Below are 19890 nucleotides of genomic sequence, written 5' to 3' on the forward strand. Positions count from 1 at the left end.
ATGTGTAGAAAAGGAAATTTCTGTTCTTTAAAATAAATCCTACTATACACCTGCTCTTTAGATGAGAATGTGTTATTTTGATTTAAAAACAAATTCCAGTATCATATATTAATTATGCAAACTAATGGGTTTCATTGTGATATTTTTAGCTACACATATGCAATTTAATCATATTCATTCCTTCTATCAACCTCTCGTGTCCCCTTGATCCACTATTGTAGCCCTAGTATTTTCCCTTAAATTTAGTTTCATGCATGCAAACATTCTGAATTTTCAATAATTAAGATTAAAAGAAAAAGGGGTCAGGGAAATCATAGGACTGCAAAATATCTTGATCCCCCTCCTCCACGATCTGTGGGTCCATGGTTTCTTCCTGTTTCTCTCAGCTACGTCCTTTTCATATCAACCAAATCCAATTACTTACCCTATTTTCTCTGAACTGCTCTTCACTGATGAAATTATCAACTAAATTTTCATCATCACAGGAAAGTTAAGCTCAAGCATCAGAAGCCATTGAGATCTCTCCTTGGGTAAATGAACTCCCTCTTGTCTTGATTAGAGTTTCTTTAAAATACATATACATGTTTATATTTCTTTGCTTAACCAGAAAAAAATAACTGAGGATATTTGTACTTCTAAACATCAGTTTTGAAATAGTTCTAACCTTAATTTCCCCTCTCTAGAAGAGAATATCCGAATTTAATGATTAAATCCAAGGGGCTTGGAATCCAACTGTGTTAACAGAGTACCTGCCAGACATACAAGAAGCACCATCTAAACCAGTTGTGGTAACATGTACCTGTGAGCCCCATACCTCCGAAGTGAAGGCAGGAGGATCAAGATCATTCTGGATGCAGTGATTGATAGCCAACCTGGGGTGCTAGAAACACTATCTAAATCGTGTTTATGGTATAGATAGTTATTTGCAACCCACTTAAATTCTCCAGTAGTTTTCTTCTACTGCTAATGAGCAAAACTTAAAATAATGGTTAGCAGTATAACCAATTCGTTTATGTCAGGACTCAGTTGTGATTAAGAATGAGAAACAAGGGAGTATTTTCTGATTCCTCTAATCCCTTGGCCTCCCTAATTGCCACTCTGTTTTGCTTCCATAGAAACTGACAGCCGTTTTTCCAGGACTGGTGTGGAAACTGCCAGCCATTTTTCTATGATCAGTATCAGTACTGCTAAGAACGGGGAAAGGAGCTCTGCTTTGAGTTTCAGATTAGGCATTTTAAAGCCAATAGCCAAAATAATAATCTTGAAAGTGTAGATTTCTTTTTCAAGTGCCAGGCCCTTAAGATAGAAAATAACTTTTCTATTGTTCTTATTATATTATGAGCTGCTAAAACCTTGGCTTTTTTTCTCTTGCCCGAAAACATGGAAGGAGGCAGAGAACATAAAATACAAGTTCAGAGGGTAGAAGGAAGTCTGAGAGGTGACTGTAGAAACGCAAAACTGGTTGAGGAAAATCCAAAAGCAAACAGGTCTATCCTGCTTCCTGCACAATGCTGGGACATCAGCTGTAGGGTATAGAACGGCCCCTATGACCACAGACTGGTAGGAAGGGTCTGTGAAGAAGCCTCAATACATAAAGCACTCTTGCCTCAGCAGCATAGAACTGTGAGTTCAGAACCCACAAAAAGTCCCATGCTACCGTACATATCTGTAAGTAATCCCAACAGGACAGGAGAATCTTTGGATACTCAAGGGTAAGATTCTGACTCAAACTAGGCAGAAGGTGGGAACCAACAGCAGAGACTGTCCTCTGACCTCTACATTGCATGATGTAGGAGTGCCTACACTTACACATATGGAGAGAGAGAGAGGGAGAGAGAGAGAGAGAGGGAGAGAGAGAGAGAGAGATCATGGTGGCTTACAATTGGCCAGGATGCAAAGAATGAGAGCCTGCAGAACTCTCAGCCCTAAAGAAACCATACATACTCCAAACCCCTCTCCAGGCTCAGAGATCATTGCAGAAGAGTGGGTGGGAAGAGTGTGAGAGCCTGGGGTGGTGGTTGACTACAAGATGATATTATGTTCTGCACACAGTAGGGAAGTTACACACATAACTCACAGCAGTTGTGACAGCATGTCCGAGATCTGTGCAAACCCAAGCCAGACCAAATCCTAGCAGGGAGTGAGGGGTTGAGAGCACAATATTCCTCCTGCTAAGGAGCTATTGGCAATTGTCAGCTGCTGGGAGAGGCAGCAAGTTTTCTCTAAGACTATAGTCCTGGTAAGTTGACAGTCCTTTAGTAGAGGACACACCCAAGAATATTTGGGCAGCACAAACTGGTCTTGAAGAATTTTTTTTTTTTTTTTTTTGGTTTTTCGAGATAGGGTTTCTCTGTGTAGCTTTGCGCCTTTCCTGGAACTCACTTGGTAGCCCAGGCTGGCCTCGAACTCACAGAGATCCGCCTGGCTCTGCCTCCCGAGTGCTGGGATTAAAGGCGTGCGCCACCACCGCCCAGCTTGAAGAATTTTTTTAAGTAGCACAAAGTTGGGTGGGAAGGGGGACAGAGTGGGGGAAAAGTTGGGGGTGCATATAATCAAACATGTTGCAAGAACCTCTTAAAGATCCAACAATAAAGGACAGGTAGACAGGGCTGCCAGTGGTTGTTTGAAAGATGGAAGGAAGCAGAAGGCCATGGACAAACCCATGTTATAAAAACCTGGAATCTGCTGTGTGTTTGGGCTTCATTTGAAACCACCATTGAAGTACTTAGGTTATGGAGAGTGTATGGTTTTGACCACTTTGCAAACGTGGAGTATCAAAATTCATTCATCTCTTCCAAAGGAATGTTCCTGTCACTACTGGAGTACAGAGTTTGACCGTACAGACAACTTCTCTGACTTGTGACTCCCATATTATTTGGAAAGGCAAGCAATAAACATATAAAGACAACATTAGAGAATGTAGTTGACAGACTAGAAAAAGATAATGAGATACAATGTAACAGATACATCAAATTGCCTAGGGAACTCATAGCAGGGAGCCATAGACAAAGTGCTGTAAATTATCAAGCCTTTCTTTTCCCACCAAAGAATTAGGAATAAAAGAGTCTGAACTGTCTTTATCCTGTTGGCATCACCAAGTTGCCTTAGCTCCATCCTTCTCCACCCACGGGCACACCCCACTCCTCCATGTTTCCTTCACCCTCTTGGGAAATCTCATCATATGTTTTTGATTTACCATGACAAGGTACTAATAGTCAACAGGGGACACAGACTTACATCTGTTTAGGAACAAAATCATAGTTTCAGAAGGACCTTCTGCAATCAAAGACACACAAAGTGGGATTGCTAAATGTAGAATGATCAGACAATGTCATCGGAGAAATACCTGAGACCCAGCTGTTCCCATTAAGTAGTAACTATGGGGGGAAAAAAACAATTGTTCATCCTATTAAGACAGCTGCCCTCAGTCTTTCAATCATTCATTCCCAGTATCACAGTTTTCAGCATTTAGGAGAAATGTGATTCCACAACACAGAGAAGAAGCAGCAAGGCAAGTGGGTAGGGAAGCAAGCAGGGAGAAATGCCAAAGCAGCTGAAGATGTTCCCATGAGGGTGGGAAAGTGTCTACGAAGCCTGTGAATGTAGGGAACCTGCAGGAGAGGGGAAGAAGTTCATTCCCAAAAGAGAGTAAATGGAGATAGGAAGCCAAGTCCTGCTTTACAAATGAAGCACATGGAAGAATTAGCAGATGCAGAAGGAGAGGGAATGCAAGACTGGGTGTTTATTCACAGGTGTGCATATGCTTTTCTATGGGTCAAGGAGAGGCCATAAACATGGGTTGAGGAGAGATAAGCATGTCTATGGACTGAATAAGAACCAGAGATAGAGTTGGGGATAGTGAGATAGAGGATGGGCAACACAACAGAAATAAACAGCAGAAAGCAATTATCATGGGGAAATCAAACTACAAATCAAATTCGACTATACTTTGGCCCACTTTACTAAACTCTAGAGTCATTTATGTAACAATTCACATGGCATTACAAAAATACTATCTTCAACTTAGTACAGTAGCTGCTCACACCAGTGAATTAAAAGTGAAGAAGTCTCTCTCCCTCTCTGCCCAATTACAAGCCCTAATCCCAAATCCGCAATCTAATGAATTCTAAATACCACTGCCATTGTCGCTCACCTTGACTATTAAGCATTCCGCCCTCTTCCAGCCTCCACCCTTACAGCTTTTTCTTCACACAACATTAGAGTGATGGCTATAGAATATAAGACAAGTCATGCCACTATCCAGGGACTTGGCAAGCTAAAGCAGGAACATGGAGAGTTCGAGGACAGCATAGCAGAAGATGACGAGGGAGGAAGAAGGTAAGAAAAAGACGAAGAGGAAGAGGAAGGGGGAGGAAAGGGGGAGGAAGGGGAAGAGGAAGTCTTCCTTTACACTGACTCAGAATAAAAGCCATCTTACAACACACACACACACACACACACACACACACACACACACACATGCACGCACACACGCACGCACTCATGCACGTGTCCAAAACCTTGCCTCTCCTGGCCCTACCTTTGTATGAGGAAGTTCAACAGTGAAATAATAAATTTGAAGACTACAACTGTAAGAGCCACCATCTGGTCATCAGCTAAGTCAAAAATGGGTGGTCATAGATTTGGGAGAACTGCTAAGAGTACATCTGAGTGTTAAATAAGAAAAAAATCTGAGAAAACTTGAGGGAGGAACCTGAAGGAAGTAAGACTGAGAAGCATGGGCTTCAGTGACTCCAGTTCTGACTCCAGCTGCTGCTCAGGAGTCCTGGAGCAGAAGTACCAAGATGCGGAGCCTTGAGGGTGCTCTGAGTAAAGGGTCAGAGGCTGAGAGAACTTGAGTGCCCATGTGTAGAAGGAAGAAAGGCTTCTGCTGTAGCTAATCGCTCTTTCATTTGTTTGTTTGGTTTTGGTTTTTCAGGAAAGGGTTTCTTTGTGTAGTTTTGGTGCCTGTCCTGGAACTCACTCTGTAGACCAGGTTGGCCTCAAACTCAGAGATCCACCTGCCTCTGACTCCTGAGCACTGGGATTAAAGGTGTGTGCCATCACTGCCCAGCTAGCTAGGTACTCTTTTTTTTATACTGAATCTACTTTTATATTTTTATTAAGAATTTTTTTTCATTCATTTTACACACCAATCAAAGATAGCTAGGTACTCTTAAGAAAAAATGTTGGGGAATCTCAACTACAAAGAAGGTTTCAGAGACTCTGAAGAACCTGGTAGACAAACTCAAAGGCAGCCAAAAGTCAGAAAACTTCTCCAGAAATATGAATCCCCTAGCAAACCCTCAGAAGAAGAATCTATACATGACTTCCCTTGGCCAATGCCCAACTACAGACACCAATGTACCTTCCCTTCACAATTACTTCAAATCTGTAATATTTCCAAATTAGAGCTCCACAGATTAAGACTGCTTGCCACTCTGAAATATGAATTCAGCTTTAAAGAAGGCAGACTCCAAAGGGCAGCTTTTTTAAACCAGCTTCTGAAAGGACAGCTGTACCTTCAAAGAGAGTTTGTGATGGCTCCAGCATCTCTTGAAAAACAAACTGGATATAATTTTCATTGCATAAAGATCATATCTCCTACACTCACAGCCCAAAGTAGCACTGCCTCTCTAGCTGCCAACCTCCTAGAGAGGGTTACCACAGTCCTCATAATTCAGGTAAATACTAACTAGGAAAACAAGGAGTGGTGACTTAGAAGCTGGCTTAGAAAGTGCCCCAAAGGTAGGCTTCCCTAAATAACCAAAGCCGTTCTTAAACTAGAGCATAGATCCCTTTGGGTATAACGTCCATTTTAAGAAGCCCTAAATACACTCATCTATGGATTCATAGGTCTTTCAGTCTGTGAAAAAAATTAAAGATTTTAGGCAAACTAAAATCATCTGTTGACAGACTCTTGCTAGCACCTGTACAAGGATCAAATAAGGTTTTTATTCTCAAAAAACACCCTATTGGCTCCCAGGTCAGCCTGTCCTGAGAAATGCACAACTCCTTAGAGGTCAAGATCGAACACCCTGGAAATCAATAAATAATCCTGTGATGAGAAAATAGAGCTCTCCTCTGCATAAAATACATATACTTAGAAACTGAGACTTCATAAAAATTTCACTCCAACTCATTATTATTTTATAATGTCAAAGAAAACTTCCACACATATGTTCTCTTCTCTCCCCTCTTTGTGGCTCTCCTTTTCCAGTACCCATCCTCATTCAACTTCCTGTCCCTACAGTCTGGACACCCAATTCATTTCTAGATGCAATGACCCCTAGAGCCATCTCCATGGCTCAGGTTTCTGAAAGCCTCAACCACACTGCAAACAGCCCTGGGACATAAAACATCTAACTTTTTTCAGAGTAGATTGATATATTAATTTTTATAGTATTCAGTGCTATGGATACCATTTTTCATTAGTATATTGTATAGTATGGGAGAAGTATGTTTTGGGACATTTCAGAAATTGATGGAAATTCTGTCCTAATCTCCAGCCAAAATTCACTTAAATGTTTTTTTATGAAACTCACATCAGCAACTCAGACAATCATTTTCAAAGTCACATATTCTAATGTATTACAATCCAAAGAGAGACCAATTTGATACATACTGAAGAATAAAGGTGGAAAATAGTACAAGTCTGGGGTTTTTTTTTATAATTAAAGCATGTTTCTGTAGCAACAAACTTGGAATGTACAGTAGAGACACTGACCCTCGTAGCTCAAGAGTCTTGAATCTGAGCCAATACCGTAGGCAGCATCTGTTAGGTGTTACATGGTTTGGCAGTATACACAGTGCAAAGTGTGCGTGTTGGTTGTTTAGAACCACAGCTGCAGCAAAATCACACAATGCAACATGAACAAGCTCTGCCAAACACAACCTTGGACCCCTTCTACATTTGATTTTTAATTAATGTTTGATCTTTGCACATTCAGAAACCTCTGATGCCAAATTTCCATGACCCTCACATTCAGTCACCGGGTCATGACCCACAACTTAGGAAGCAGAATAAATTCTTAGTAAGTGATGATGGAAAGCTTGAACCTAGGTTGTCCGACTCCCAAGTCTGTAGCCTTTCACAAACCCTGAGCCACCTGATCTGCCATCTGTTCAAAGCTGGATTGCAACATTACTATGTTCATTCATTGGTGTGTGATCTGTGGCCATCCTAACAATACAGCAGTAGAGATAAACTGCTACAACAGAGATTTTACCATCTTGCTACCTGGCCCTTTAAAAAAAAAATCATTTGCCAACTCTGCATTTAGACCCTCTCCACATACCTAGCACCTCAGCATGTCTTCCTGGGTTGCCACAACAGCTTCCTAGTTGGTTTCTTTGCCAATAGCCATAATCTTCTCTAATCAGTCTTCCACACAGAAGAATCAAATTCTTCTATTTACCCTATACCCTTTTAGGATAAAGATCAAAGCCCTCCTCAAGTGATGAAAAGCTTTCTGGTGTCTTGGTTTCCTTTCTTTCTCCCCAGACACATCTACTTCCTGTTCAAGCAAAATGAAATGCACGGAGTTCCCACCAAAAGGCCAAGCTATCCCATTCCTATTTGTTTATTTTGTTTTCTCTCTCTCTACTTGGGAAGTATCTGGTCATTTCCCTACTTGGCATCACATTTGAAATTAGGTGAACTGTATCAGCCACTTGCTCACTCAGCATGTGCTCAGTGAAGACAACTATCCACTAAAAGGTAATGTTTTCAACAAAATAAACAATGGTAAAAGAGATGAACAAAACACTACAGTTGGGAGCTAAATGCCTTTATTCTTTCCTATGAAGTTTTAATTTTTTTGTATACAGAGATCTAAGCAGGCTGTGGAGAAAGAGATGGGTATTAACATGGGTAGGGAGCTAGGGTTGGAGTAGGAGAGAGAGATGGCACAGCACTTCTATCGTCTAACACCTCAGCTGTATTAACAAGTTCACTAAGGGCAAAGAAGTTTCTGGTAGCTGCCACATACCAGTGCCTCCATAATGACTGTAATAGTCCCCAATGGACTAAAGAATTCTCACTAATACACAATTCGGTTCCCAAGTCCCGGATCTCAGCACCACACCCAGGCTACTTAATAGACCATTGAGAACATTCCTTGTTGTTTTCTGGAAAAAACTCTTTACAGATTCTGAGTGGCCTTGTGAAAATGTGACTTGGCATAAAAAGAAACAGGATATGAAAGAACATTCCTGCAAAGGACAGTTCTATTTTGACAAGGAGTTGGGACTAGAATGCACCTCACATGGTCTTTTTTTAACCACTGGACTATATATCTGAAAGCATTAACCATAAAAGACTACCTAGAACCATGAACTTTGAGCTCCACAAAATGTGTTGCCTCGTGGGATGCTCGGTTCATTAAAGAAAAGAGAAGATAAAAGCAAAAATCTTTCTTACAGGCGAGGGTAGAGCAAACACAAAGAACTGACCCAGTTTCCAAAATAAACATTAGGCTTAAAGCTCTCCCCATCTGGCTAACATGAAAACCCAAGTGAAAATGAGCATGCTCACACTCCATTTCCTACCTACACCACTAGAGCAGGCACAGGAGACCAGGTAGCGTAGCAGTCAATGTTCCACCTGAGACAACTCAAGTGTTACATGATGGTCGGGGGAAGAACGTCCTTAATGCTGGAATAGAGTGACAACTCACTTTCGGGCCTTTCTCTATACCCATCTAGGTCAGATAACCTCTTAGGTTTCCATGGGTACTTTGTGCCCAGAGCCAGTTGCATTTCACCCTTCCCAGTGCCTCAATTCCACGTGGAAGAACACTTACCTTTCCAAATACACTTTCCAAAAGCATATTTCCTTTCCTTCATAATATTCCCCCGACAATCTTCCCTCTCATGGCTTTACTAGAATTGCTGCATAGAAGACACTCTTCTCCACAGAGCAACACCATTATATGAATAAACTGTGAAACTCTTTGCAACACTGTCTCTTTCCCACATAATCTTGGGCCCCACCCCACAGACAGTGGTGTAACCACGTGAAGGGACACTAGGATGTATGGAGTGTCAGCATTTTAGAAAAAAGTGATGGAAACACCATTCATTCATTTCCTACATTTAACATTTGAAAAATTAAAACCCACAGAGACTTAAAGACTTGATAAGATGGTCTGTCAGGCCTTTGCACCCAATTATGTATGTTCTCTCAATCTCTATGTCTTCCATATTCTGTTGATGTTCTTTCCAAATAAGGAGGTGTCAGGGCAAAGTCCATAACCTCAGTTTGATTCTTAGTATGAATTGTACAGAGATGCTGAATGAGTTCACTCACCATATGAGTTAGGCTACCTCTATCCAGTAACTAAACAAATAATAATAGAAAGAATAAATATTGTCTTAAATAAAATGAATGCTCAAAGTCCAACCAGGTAGCCCTTTGATACATGTAGTCTGTATGCATACTAACATATTTAATAGAATATAAAACAAATACACATATACAGATATGTACTTGGAGAAAAAAATACTAATTGTTTATGAACAACAGTTATCTACAACTTACTTTTTATTCATATTCCTGTTTTATTAAATTGTAATAAAGAAGCAAATATAGAGTTCTTTGTGATGGTTAGATTCAACTAAAATGCAAGTTGTATGATAATTTAGTAATAAAGCAAATTGCTTTCTTGATGAATCTTTAGAAGAAGATTCATAAAAATACATTAAGACAAGAGGATAATCACATTAGAAAAAAATCTACACTCATATCCTGTTGTTTTATAGCCATCAAAACAAATTATCAGTGTGCTAAGGTGTTTTATGAATAGCTGCAAAATTAGACAGTCTGCTGATCTTTAGAAAATGGAAAATTATTAGGATTCAATAACAAGATTATGTAAATGAAGTAGATTAGAAACCATTTCACGAAGGCATCATTAAGTATTTACTGAGCAAATTAGCAAAGAGATTACCCACTTCTTGATTTAACAAAAACAAATCTGCTGTTCTCCACAACTGCTGCAGAATTGAACTGCTAAGATGCTCTCTTGCTAACAGCCTTTGATAGTGAATTTCACAAATGCCAAAAGACCGTTAGATTCATTCACAAATGGACATATTCTGCACTGGAGAGGATCTGATTATGTTGTTAGGGTGATAGCTACTCCCAGAACTATGGAGGTCACTCCAGACAGAGAGCATGCCAAAACTAGAAAGAGATGTATCTGAATGCATAAAAGTATGATTGAAGGCATATGTTAAGAAGAACCAAGAAATCAATTCAGGTTGAACAAATGGATTCTCCACATTGGACAAGCCTAGAATTGAAGGACTTTAAGTTTGCAAATTTCCCCAGCAGCAGATGACAAAAATATATTGGGATTCTGGGAACATAGGAAGTAGATGAGATACACTGGGAATAGGCCAAAGTTCCATAACTATTTCCTCTAAATTGAAACAGTTTTCCTAGAGGAAGGACAGAGTCTATGAGATTCAGGAAGCTCAGGAAACTTACAAGGTCTAGGAAGTTCCTGAAACTTACCAGCCTTGAGAAGCTCAGAAAGTTACAGGATTCATTAGGTACCTCAAAAAATTATAAAGGCAATAAACAATTTATGGAGAAAGGAGACTCTTCAGTGGAGCTGCCTGCAAGTTGGACAGTTGTAGATGCTGCAGTTGTAGCTCCATGGCTACAGCTCTCCTGAGTCACCACCCATACTAGGATGGGATTTCTAGTGAGGAAGCTGCTGTCTTTGAGTCACCCATGCTACTGTAAGTAACTCAAATAAACTCATTGGTTCACCAACTAGACAAGAGAGCAATTATTTCTTTAGTCAGTCGTCAGTGCCCTATATGAGATGAAAAGACATGTTTACATTCTCCCAAGGAGAAGTCAAATAGCAACCATGGTCATATCTTTCCATTGAAGACATCCCAGATACTCACAAGAAGAGTCATAAAATTAAACTCTTTGACAGAGTCCACATGCAACTTAGCATTCAGTGGCAAGAGCCTGGGAGTCAGGAAAGAAAACACCACAAAAGGAAAAAAAAAAAAAGACTCATAGGGTATGGAGGAACTGGATTAGCTACCACTAAAATCTCTGAATTTTGTTGCATGACATGTAAATTTCAAATGGCTTTCCCCAGAATAAACAAGCCATCATATATGAGTAGTGATTATTTTTCTGATAGGAAGTTGGCATTACTGGCATCTCTACCAACTTTTTTTTAACTTCAGAATATCTGTTTTCAAAAAAGATTATTTCTTTTCTTTTTTATAATTGACTTTTTTGATTTATTTTATATCCTAACGACAGCTTCTCCTCCCCTCATCTTCCCATTCCCACTCCCCACTTCCCCCTCTCCCCTTCTCCAATCTACCCCTCCTCCATATCTGTTCAGAAAGGGGCAGGCCTCCTCCCACGGATGCCAACAAAGCATGGCATATCAAGTTGAGGTAGAACTAAGCTCCTCTCCTTGTATTAAGGACTGATGGCTAGGGAGCCTGCATGGGACCAGCCTAGGCCTTTTGCATATGTGTGATAACTGTGTGGCTTGGTCTACTTGTGGGACTCCTGGAAGTGGGAATGGGACCTGTTCTAATACTTTGGCTGGTTTTGGGGGAATCTGTCCCTAATGCAGGGTTGCCTTGTCCATCAATTTTTTGATAAAATGTTTTTCATGATTATTGTGTTATAAAGGTCCAAAGTGGTGCTTGTCAGTCAACACAGATATGTTTTCTAACTTCTTTTTCCCCTTTTCTCCTTTGACATACACGCACTCACACACACACACACACACAGAGAGAGAGAGAGAGACAGACAGACAGACAGACAGACAGACAGACAGACAGACAGACAGACAGAGGGACCCTTAAAACCATAGAAATGATGATGAACAGCACATACTCTATTCTGAGGCCAGCAATGGTGCATTTTTGCTTATTTTCCTTGATAGTAAAAAAAATTTTTTTTTTAAAAAAAGAGAGATTACAAACAGCTGCAACATTCATGTTTGGTATTCCATACATGTGTGTCTAATAAGGCCTGGAACTGTGCAAGGTAAAACACGTCATGAGTCTGAAAGATTTCTATAAACTTCTCAGTTTATTTGCAGGGAAATACTCCATAAAATCACCAAAGACTGAAGAACTAAGAGGGATATTAAAATGCATTTCCTTGGAACAGTCTGGCTATAGAAGCTGAACTCACACAGAGACTTAAGTAGAAATCCAAAGCCAATTGGCAGAAGGATGCTAAGTAGCAGAATATATGGAGAAAATGTCTATTCATGCATTGAAATGAGACAGCAGAAACACAAGGAAGACAATGGCCAGGCTTTAAACTAGACAGGAACTACAGATGAGAGGGGGAATAATCTAGGCCTTGCAGATATAATCAGCCACATACAACATAAAGAATAAAATAGAATCAACTCTGAGTCAATGAAGTTTTGAAACTGCGTGAAAATTTCCAGCGGACGTAGATGCAGAGGGAGAGTGACAGGAGAAAACACTGGTGATGCCTCTACTGGCTATCTTCTTAGACCTTAAACCAACACACCAACTAAGAGGCTTGGGCTGGGCCAAAACAGCTGCTAGAGCTTCTGGAATCCCAAAGAAAAACAAATGTAGATGAGCTGATGGCAAACTTCATGGAAGAATCAGAGTCGAGGCTCAGAGTACATATCTCGCTGGTCCGTGATCTTCATCAAAGCCCTCTCTGGGGCACACATAAAGACAGGAGAGTCTCCTCATAACTATCCGGTTCCTCTTCAACCTCCTTCATTTGCACAGTTCAGGAGGCTTAAGTATGATGTGGTCAGGAATTGTACAGGTGTTGAGGGTACAGAAGTGGAAGGCCCTGCTCATGAGAAGCTGACATTTTAAAAGAAAGTGAAACAAGGTAAACTTGATTTCAGTTCTTGAGTATTTGAAAAACATGGGTAAATGGCAGAGAATGTGGTGACTTGTGTTTGCTGGGGTAGTCTCTAGTAGGGTAGCTTTAAGGGAATTTCTGAAAACATGACCTCATGCAGGTCAGTTGAGAGCTGCATGAATTCAGGGTGGAGGTGTTGTACAGTGGTTTCCTTGGGGATTAAACCTTCCATCTCAAGGGAAGGCCCTTAAGAAACCAGATGTTTTAGGGAGATGAAACATTCCATCCTGAGTGGGAACACATTAAGTTCAGGAAATAAACAACTCACTAGCTTCAAGAAGTCCCTGAAACTGACTAGATTCACTAGTCCCTTTCCTCCACAAGCACATACAAGCATCAAGGACTTCTGAGTGATATCCTTAGACCAGCCAAGTTGACTGAAATAAGCAGAGACCAGCCAAATGTTCTAGAAGGAAAGTCTAGCTGGTGCCTGGAAGAAGTTCAGACAAATTAAGCTTCTTGGAAAGGGTACACTTCAACCTGCTAAGCTGCCTGTAAGCTTTGCAGTGTGCTTCAGGTTTCTACCTTTTGTGATGTGTCACACATGCTAGGGTGGGTTGTTGGTGGCACAGCTATCTTTGAGTCATGTATGATCTGTTAAGTAATCCCTCATCCAATTCCTGTAAGTAACCCCAATAAAACTTACTGGTTCACCAAGTTAGACTTTGGTGGTATCTATACTTTGGTCTATTATCAGTTAAGCATCTAGGATGGGTAGGTATTTGTTCCCATCTCCCCTGCAATAATATCACACAACCGTAGGTCAGGAGGTGAGTGCTATAATGAGAGAGAAATAGATTTGGTTTGATATGCTCAAAGACAGCCAAAAACCTGTATATGTGTGTGTGTGTGTGTGTGTGTGTGTGTGTGTGTGTGTGTGTGTGTGTGTCTATATATCAAATGATTTAATTAATAAAAATCTCTCACAGGTATACCCAGCCACTTGGGTTTTAGGTAATTCCAGATGTAGTCAAGCTGACAACCAAGAATAGCCATCATATCTGGGAGAGATTGGAGGCATGAAAATCATCAAAAACACATTGTATGAAACTCAAAAAAATAAAATAAATTTCTACATGTATGAGAAAACAAAGTAATATAGGTTTTGTTTGTGTGCATTGGAGATATCTATGCTGAGGAATGGTACTGCATGTTTACTTTAAAGGGGGAACTAGGCAGAGATTCTAGGGCAAGAATAGCAATAGAAGGAAAATATAGGAGACTACTTCAACAGTCTGAGCTATCAACAACATTGATTTGGTCTTAGGTGGTAAGCTGTGGAAGCACAAAGAAGTAATTAAAAATAGTTTGAAGGTCAAGTCAAAAAGTTTGTTGTAAGTGGGTATAACACATAAGAAAATCAGAAATCCAGGATTCTTCCCAGACTTAGGACTTGAGGAACAAAGGAAATAAAAATATGTTTCAACTTCTACATAGTTTTTATTTTTCTTTGATTGTGTTATAAAATGCTATTCTAGACTACCCATTCTAAAAAAGAGTTTGGCGAGTTCTTTAAAATCTCAATAAATAAGCCGGGCGGTGGTGGCACACACCTTTAATCCCAGCACTCGGGAGGCAGAGACAGGCGGATCTCTGTGAGTTCGAGGCTAGCCTGGTCTCCAAAGAGAGTTCCAGGAAAGACGCAAAGCTACACAGAGAAACCCTGTCTCGAAAAACCAAAAAAAAACAAAAAAACAAAAAAACAAAAAAACAAAAAAAACAAAAAAAAAAAAAACACCTCAATAAATACTTACTTGTAATCCTGGGCATTTACTACAGAGATTCAAGAACTTATGTCCATACAAAAAGCTATCTGCAGATGTACAAACACCTTTATCTGTAATACCTTCAAACTAGAAACTTTCCAAAGGAGTCCAAGTTGACAAATCACAAACGTACTTGCACATCAGAATGTATTATAGTATTGGGTAGGTACACTTAGAAGTTGGCAGAATTCTCACATTGGTTCCCTGTCACGTAGACTGAGGGATAAAATGGTTAGAAAGGCTAAACATAGAGTTGTTTCTGCCGAGGAGAAGAGTGAAGTGAATCAAAAACAGTATTGCATTCCTGGAGGAATTGCAGAAATCAGTGCCACCATGAAAGATGCAGGGATGGTAGTTCTTACCACATTTCCCTTTAACTCTCCTATCTGGCCAGTGTAGAAGGTAGGTGGATCATGGAGAATGACAGTTGACTATTGAAAACTCAATCAAGTGGTGACTCCAATTGCAGCTGCTGCACCAGATGTGGTGTCCTTATTTGAGCAGATTAGCACATCTCCTGGTACATGGCATGCAGCTGTTGATCTAGCAAATGCTGTTTTCTCAGTACCTGTCCATAAGGACCACCAGAAGCAATTTGTTTTTAGTTGGCAAGGCCAACAGTAAACAGTTACAATTTTACCTCAGAAATATATTAACTCTCCAGCCCTGTGTCATAACTTAGTTTGAAGAGATTTTTGACCATCTGTTTTTTTTCCACAAAATATCACATTGGTTCATTACATTGACAACATTACACTGACTGACCAAGTGAGCAGGAGGTAGCAGCCACTTTGAACCCACTGGTAACACATACACACATCAGACAATGGGAAATAAATCCAATCAAATTTCAAGGGCTTTCTACCTCAGTGAAATACATAAAAGTCCAGTATGCTGGGCCAGAGACATTCCTTCCAAGGTGAAGGATAAGTTTTTGTACCTGGCCCCTCCCACCACCAAGAGAGAAGCACTACATTTAGTGGGCCCATTTGGTTTCTGGAGACAGTGTATTCCTCACTTGCGTGTGTTACTCTGGCCCATCTGCCAAATGGCTCAGAAGGCTTCTAGTTTTGAGTGGGGTCTAGAACAGAAGACTCCTCAACAGGTCCAGGCTGCTGGGCGGGCTGCTCTTCCACTTGAACCATATGATCCAGTAGATCCAAAATGGTGCTTGAAGTGTCAGGGGCAAGCAGGGATGCTGTTTTGAGTCTTTGGAGTAAGGCTTTACCATAATCTGCAGACAACTATTCTCCCTTTGAGAGACAGCTCTTGGCTTGCTATTGGGCCTTAGCAAAAAAGGAGTGTTTGATTATGGGCCAACAAGCTACTGTGAAACCTAAGATGCCCTTCATGAGCTGGGTTTTATCTGACCCATCAGTCCCTAAAGTAATATATGCACAACAGCAATCTATTATCAAATGGAAGTGGTGTATACATGATCGGGCCTGAGCAGGTTCTGAAGGCACAAGCAAGTTACATGAAGAAGTTGGCCAAATGCCTATGGTTTCCACTCCCACTATAATACTGTCTGCTGACAATCATGTACATATCACCTCATTGGGTGTTCCCTATGGTGGATTAACTGAGGAAGAGAAGACTAGGAACCGGGTTTACTGATGGTTCTGCACGTTGTGCAGGCACCACCCAGAAGTGGACAGCTGTAGCATTACAACCCCTTTATGTAACAACCCTGAAAGACACTAGCAAAGGGAAATCTTCACAGTGGACAGAACTCTAGGCAGTATACAGTCATTATTCAAAATTTAAAAAGGTTACTAAATTCTAGGTCTGCATAAGAATCAAGCAACACATATTTCATAAACATTAAAAGCCGCATAGTGTTGAATTCTGCATTTGACAGAATGTTTTCTTTATCACATTATTGCCCAAATATCTTTTTGATATGAGTATCAGTTTAATTAATCATGAGCAATCTCTGTGTATGTAGACTATGTTCCCCCTGAAGGTCCCTAGAATAGATAACATTTGCATTCTGATCTGCCCTCTCGCTGAAACCCTAATCCACACTAGGAACCCGGGTATTCTTGTCTCTGAGGCTCTATACATGATGGTTAAAGTGGAGAACTAAAGACCTGCTAACACTGCTGCTCTAATAGCTTCCCCACAATAACGTATGAAAGCCTAGACTCAATCTATTCACTGTTCAGGCCAACCAATGACCCTGAACTCTATCTTTCTCATGAATGCCCGTATCTAAAGCTCTATAATTTGGAGCCCTGGGGGAAAAAAGGAAGGCTGACACCCAACATGAATACTAATGACTTCAAGGGTTATGACATATGTTAATAGTGACCTCATCTTCAGCACAACAATCTTGAAATTACTCTAGGTGTCTGAACTAGGCTTGAATGAGTCATATAGGTCAGCTTGAAGATGGAAATGCCTGAAAACTGTCCTTTGAGACACTTTAAAACAGCATCTGAGGTTTGTACCACTTTCATGTCTGGAACTCTGATGCCATTCAGTCAGAATGTGGGGGCAGAGCTCATGGTCTTTAGTTCTTTGAAAGGACATTCTACTTTCAAGAACATCACCAAGTCACTGTAGTCAGGCATGCATACTGATTCTTGGACCCTTGTCACTGCTAAAGACCTGCAGTTCTCCAGCCCTTTCATTCTCTGTCACAAACTCAACTGACTGCAGTGTTTGTCAAAGAACTATATTTATGAACTTCTTTTCACTATTCTTCATTATTTAAAAGAAAAAATCAAACTGTATCCTGAAGTCCACTTTAATTCAGAAATTCAGTTATTGACTAAAATATTTTCTAACTTATGGTCTTACATCATATCCCATCTGCTTTTTTAGAAATCCAACTGCCAACAAAACCTACAGAATGTGCCAAACACCTCCTGTCTAGATACCAGAGCTAGTTCCTTCTCAAGAGCTGCCAGGTACAACACCATGCATAAAATCAAATCGAAGACTTCCCAGTCTGAGATTTTTACCATCCTCCTCACACCATTTTTCATGTGCTAATACATTCTAAAGAGTAATATACATTCCCTGCATTTTTATTTCCTAGGGCTGAATCAAAAGTAAACCAATTGCAAATGGCTTCAATTAAAACCTTTCTTAAGAAACAGTAGATCATTTCAACCCATTCAGAGTTAAGCTGGGGGGTAAAAAAATTTCAAACACTAAAATCATTTTTAATAGAGAAAGAAAAAAGAAACTTACAGCCAACCATCATCATGGCGACTGAGAACATCTTCTCCACATCTGTGGTCGGAGCTATGTTTCCAAATCCTATGGTTGTAAGGCTCGTCATGGTGAAGTAGAGGGAGGACACGTACAGAGAGTCCTTGCTGGGTCCTCCTTCCCAGATCCCTGCACTGGTATTATAGCGATATGGAGTCCCAATGCTCAAGGCCAACTGGTAGAGCCAGCTGTCTATTTGAATGGTGTTGGTGACTTCATCAATGACCTCATAGTCGCCAATGCTGTACCAGATGCAAGCCAGCCAGTGGGCAACCAATCCAAATACACACACCAGGAGCACAAGGACAGCGGCTCCATACTCCAGATAATGGTCCAGTTTCCTAGCAACACGGCCCAGGCGCAGGAGACGCACCACCTTCAAAGAACTGAAGAGACTGCTGATTCCCTGCACAAATAAAGAGAAAGTTAAATGACAATAGGAAACAACACAATAGGTTATTTTTACGATTTGATCACCCAATTATATATATACATAAAAAAACCATACACATAAGGAAACTCCAATTTTAAATAAGCAAGAAAAAGCCAAAATGATAAATATTTTTCTTTAAAATGCAAATTCCATCCTACCCCAGCAGGAATAGAATATTTTCAAAATTTACTAGCTGAAATAAGTTTCCAATAACTAAGAACTGTTAAATCTAAGAGAAGTACGATTTTCAAATGCACTCTACACAGAGTATAGATAAAGAAGTATAAATCCAGGCTCTTTCTTTTTTCTTGCTACAAAAGTTTCCATTATTCCTTATTTTCTAGTAGTTAAAAACTGAACCTTCTGAATAAGGAAACCCAGTCTCTCTAGCAAGAAAACAATGAACACTCTGTGCATGTGGGGACAAGAAACAAAGTTCATCATTATTTCTACTGTGTCCTGTCCCAGCCTGCATGAACAGAGCTAAACCTGAGGTTGATACACAGACTCAAATTCCCACCGTCCTCTAGCAATAGTCATAGGGAAGATATCCAAAGTACGAGCAGCAAGACATCTATATTTTGTTGAGAAATTTATCAAAATCAGTGAAGGTCCCATAGTCACATTTTTTGAAGCTATGATAGATTACCTGGACATGGGGTGGAAGGGTGGAGGAGCAGGAAAAATGCATCCCTGGCACAGATTGCAAAACAGAGGAAAGATAAAGCAATGACCTGGGACGCTCTCACCTGCAAATCAAGTAAAACCATGACCTCCTTACTGTGAACTCTGTTTCCCAGATGGTGGAGAGAGCATCCACTATGACCTCCTCTGACCAATAGAGGGACCGATGAGGCAAAACAGAGATGACATTAACAAGACTGGAATCACAGAATGGTGAAGTTCTTGACATTTAAGGGGGGAAAAAAGTTCAGAATGCATCTGCTCTATTATACTTTTTTTTAACCATGAAAATTTCGAAGAGGAAGGAAAACCAGAACACAAGCAGACGCAACAGATCCCAAAGACGTGAGAAGTAGCAGGTCATTCTGGCGGTTTCGTCTCCACCTGGCTTTCTTTAGGCTGGCCTCAATTTCTCTCGCCAGCTCTCAGATGCTGTGACACATAAACAGCCTGGAAATAAATTCCCATTGCACTTGAACATTTGGAGTAAAAATAAGATGCTGAACTTTGGGTAGTTAAAAGAAGTAGGATTGAGGCTGAGGACACAGCTCCATCTGTGAAGCGCTTGCTGCTCCAGTATGAGGAGCCTGAGTTCAGCCCCAAGAAATCACATCAAAGAGGTCAGGCATGGTGGCGGACACTTGTGAACATAGTGCTGGGCTGGAGAGGCAGAAACAGGAGGATCCAGTTTCTGATAGGAGACCTTATCTCAAAAAATAAAATGAAATGAAAATAAGGTGGACAGTGTTTGAGAAGGATCAGTTCCTCGACATGTACACAAACATGTATAGATAAACACAAAAAAAGGGAGGGAGGGAGGGAGGGAGGGAGGGAGGGAGGGAGGGAGGGAGGAAAATTAAGAAGAAAAA

General features: G+C 40.5%; 1 protein-coding gene across 1 annotated transcript in view; it reads right to left on the bottom strand.

The window, feature by feature from the left end:
- The window catches only part of Kcnh5 (potassium voltage-gated channel subfamily H member 5), a 300402-nt gene that overhangs the window by 190622 nt on the left and 89890 nt on the right, over positions 1–19890 (bottom strand). Inside the window, exon 7 of the mRNA XM_006973162.4 lies at positions 17884–18310. Coding sequence (XP_006973224.1) covers positions 17884–18310 — 427 coding nt within the window. The remainder of the gene's footprint in view (positions 1–17883; positions 18311–19890) is intronic.

The sequence above is a fragment of the Peromyscus maniculatus genome, chromosome 14, assembly GCF_049852395.1.
Source record: "Peromyscus maniculatus bairdii isolate BWxNUB_F1_BW_parent chromosome 14, HU_Pman_BW_mat_3.1, whole genome shotgun sequence".
Classification (NCBI taxonomy): domain Eukaryota; kingdom Metazoa; phylum Chordata; class Mammalia; order Rodentia; family Cricetidae; genus Peromyscus; species Peromyscus maniculatus.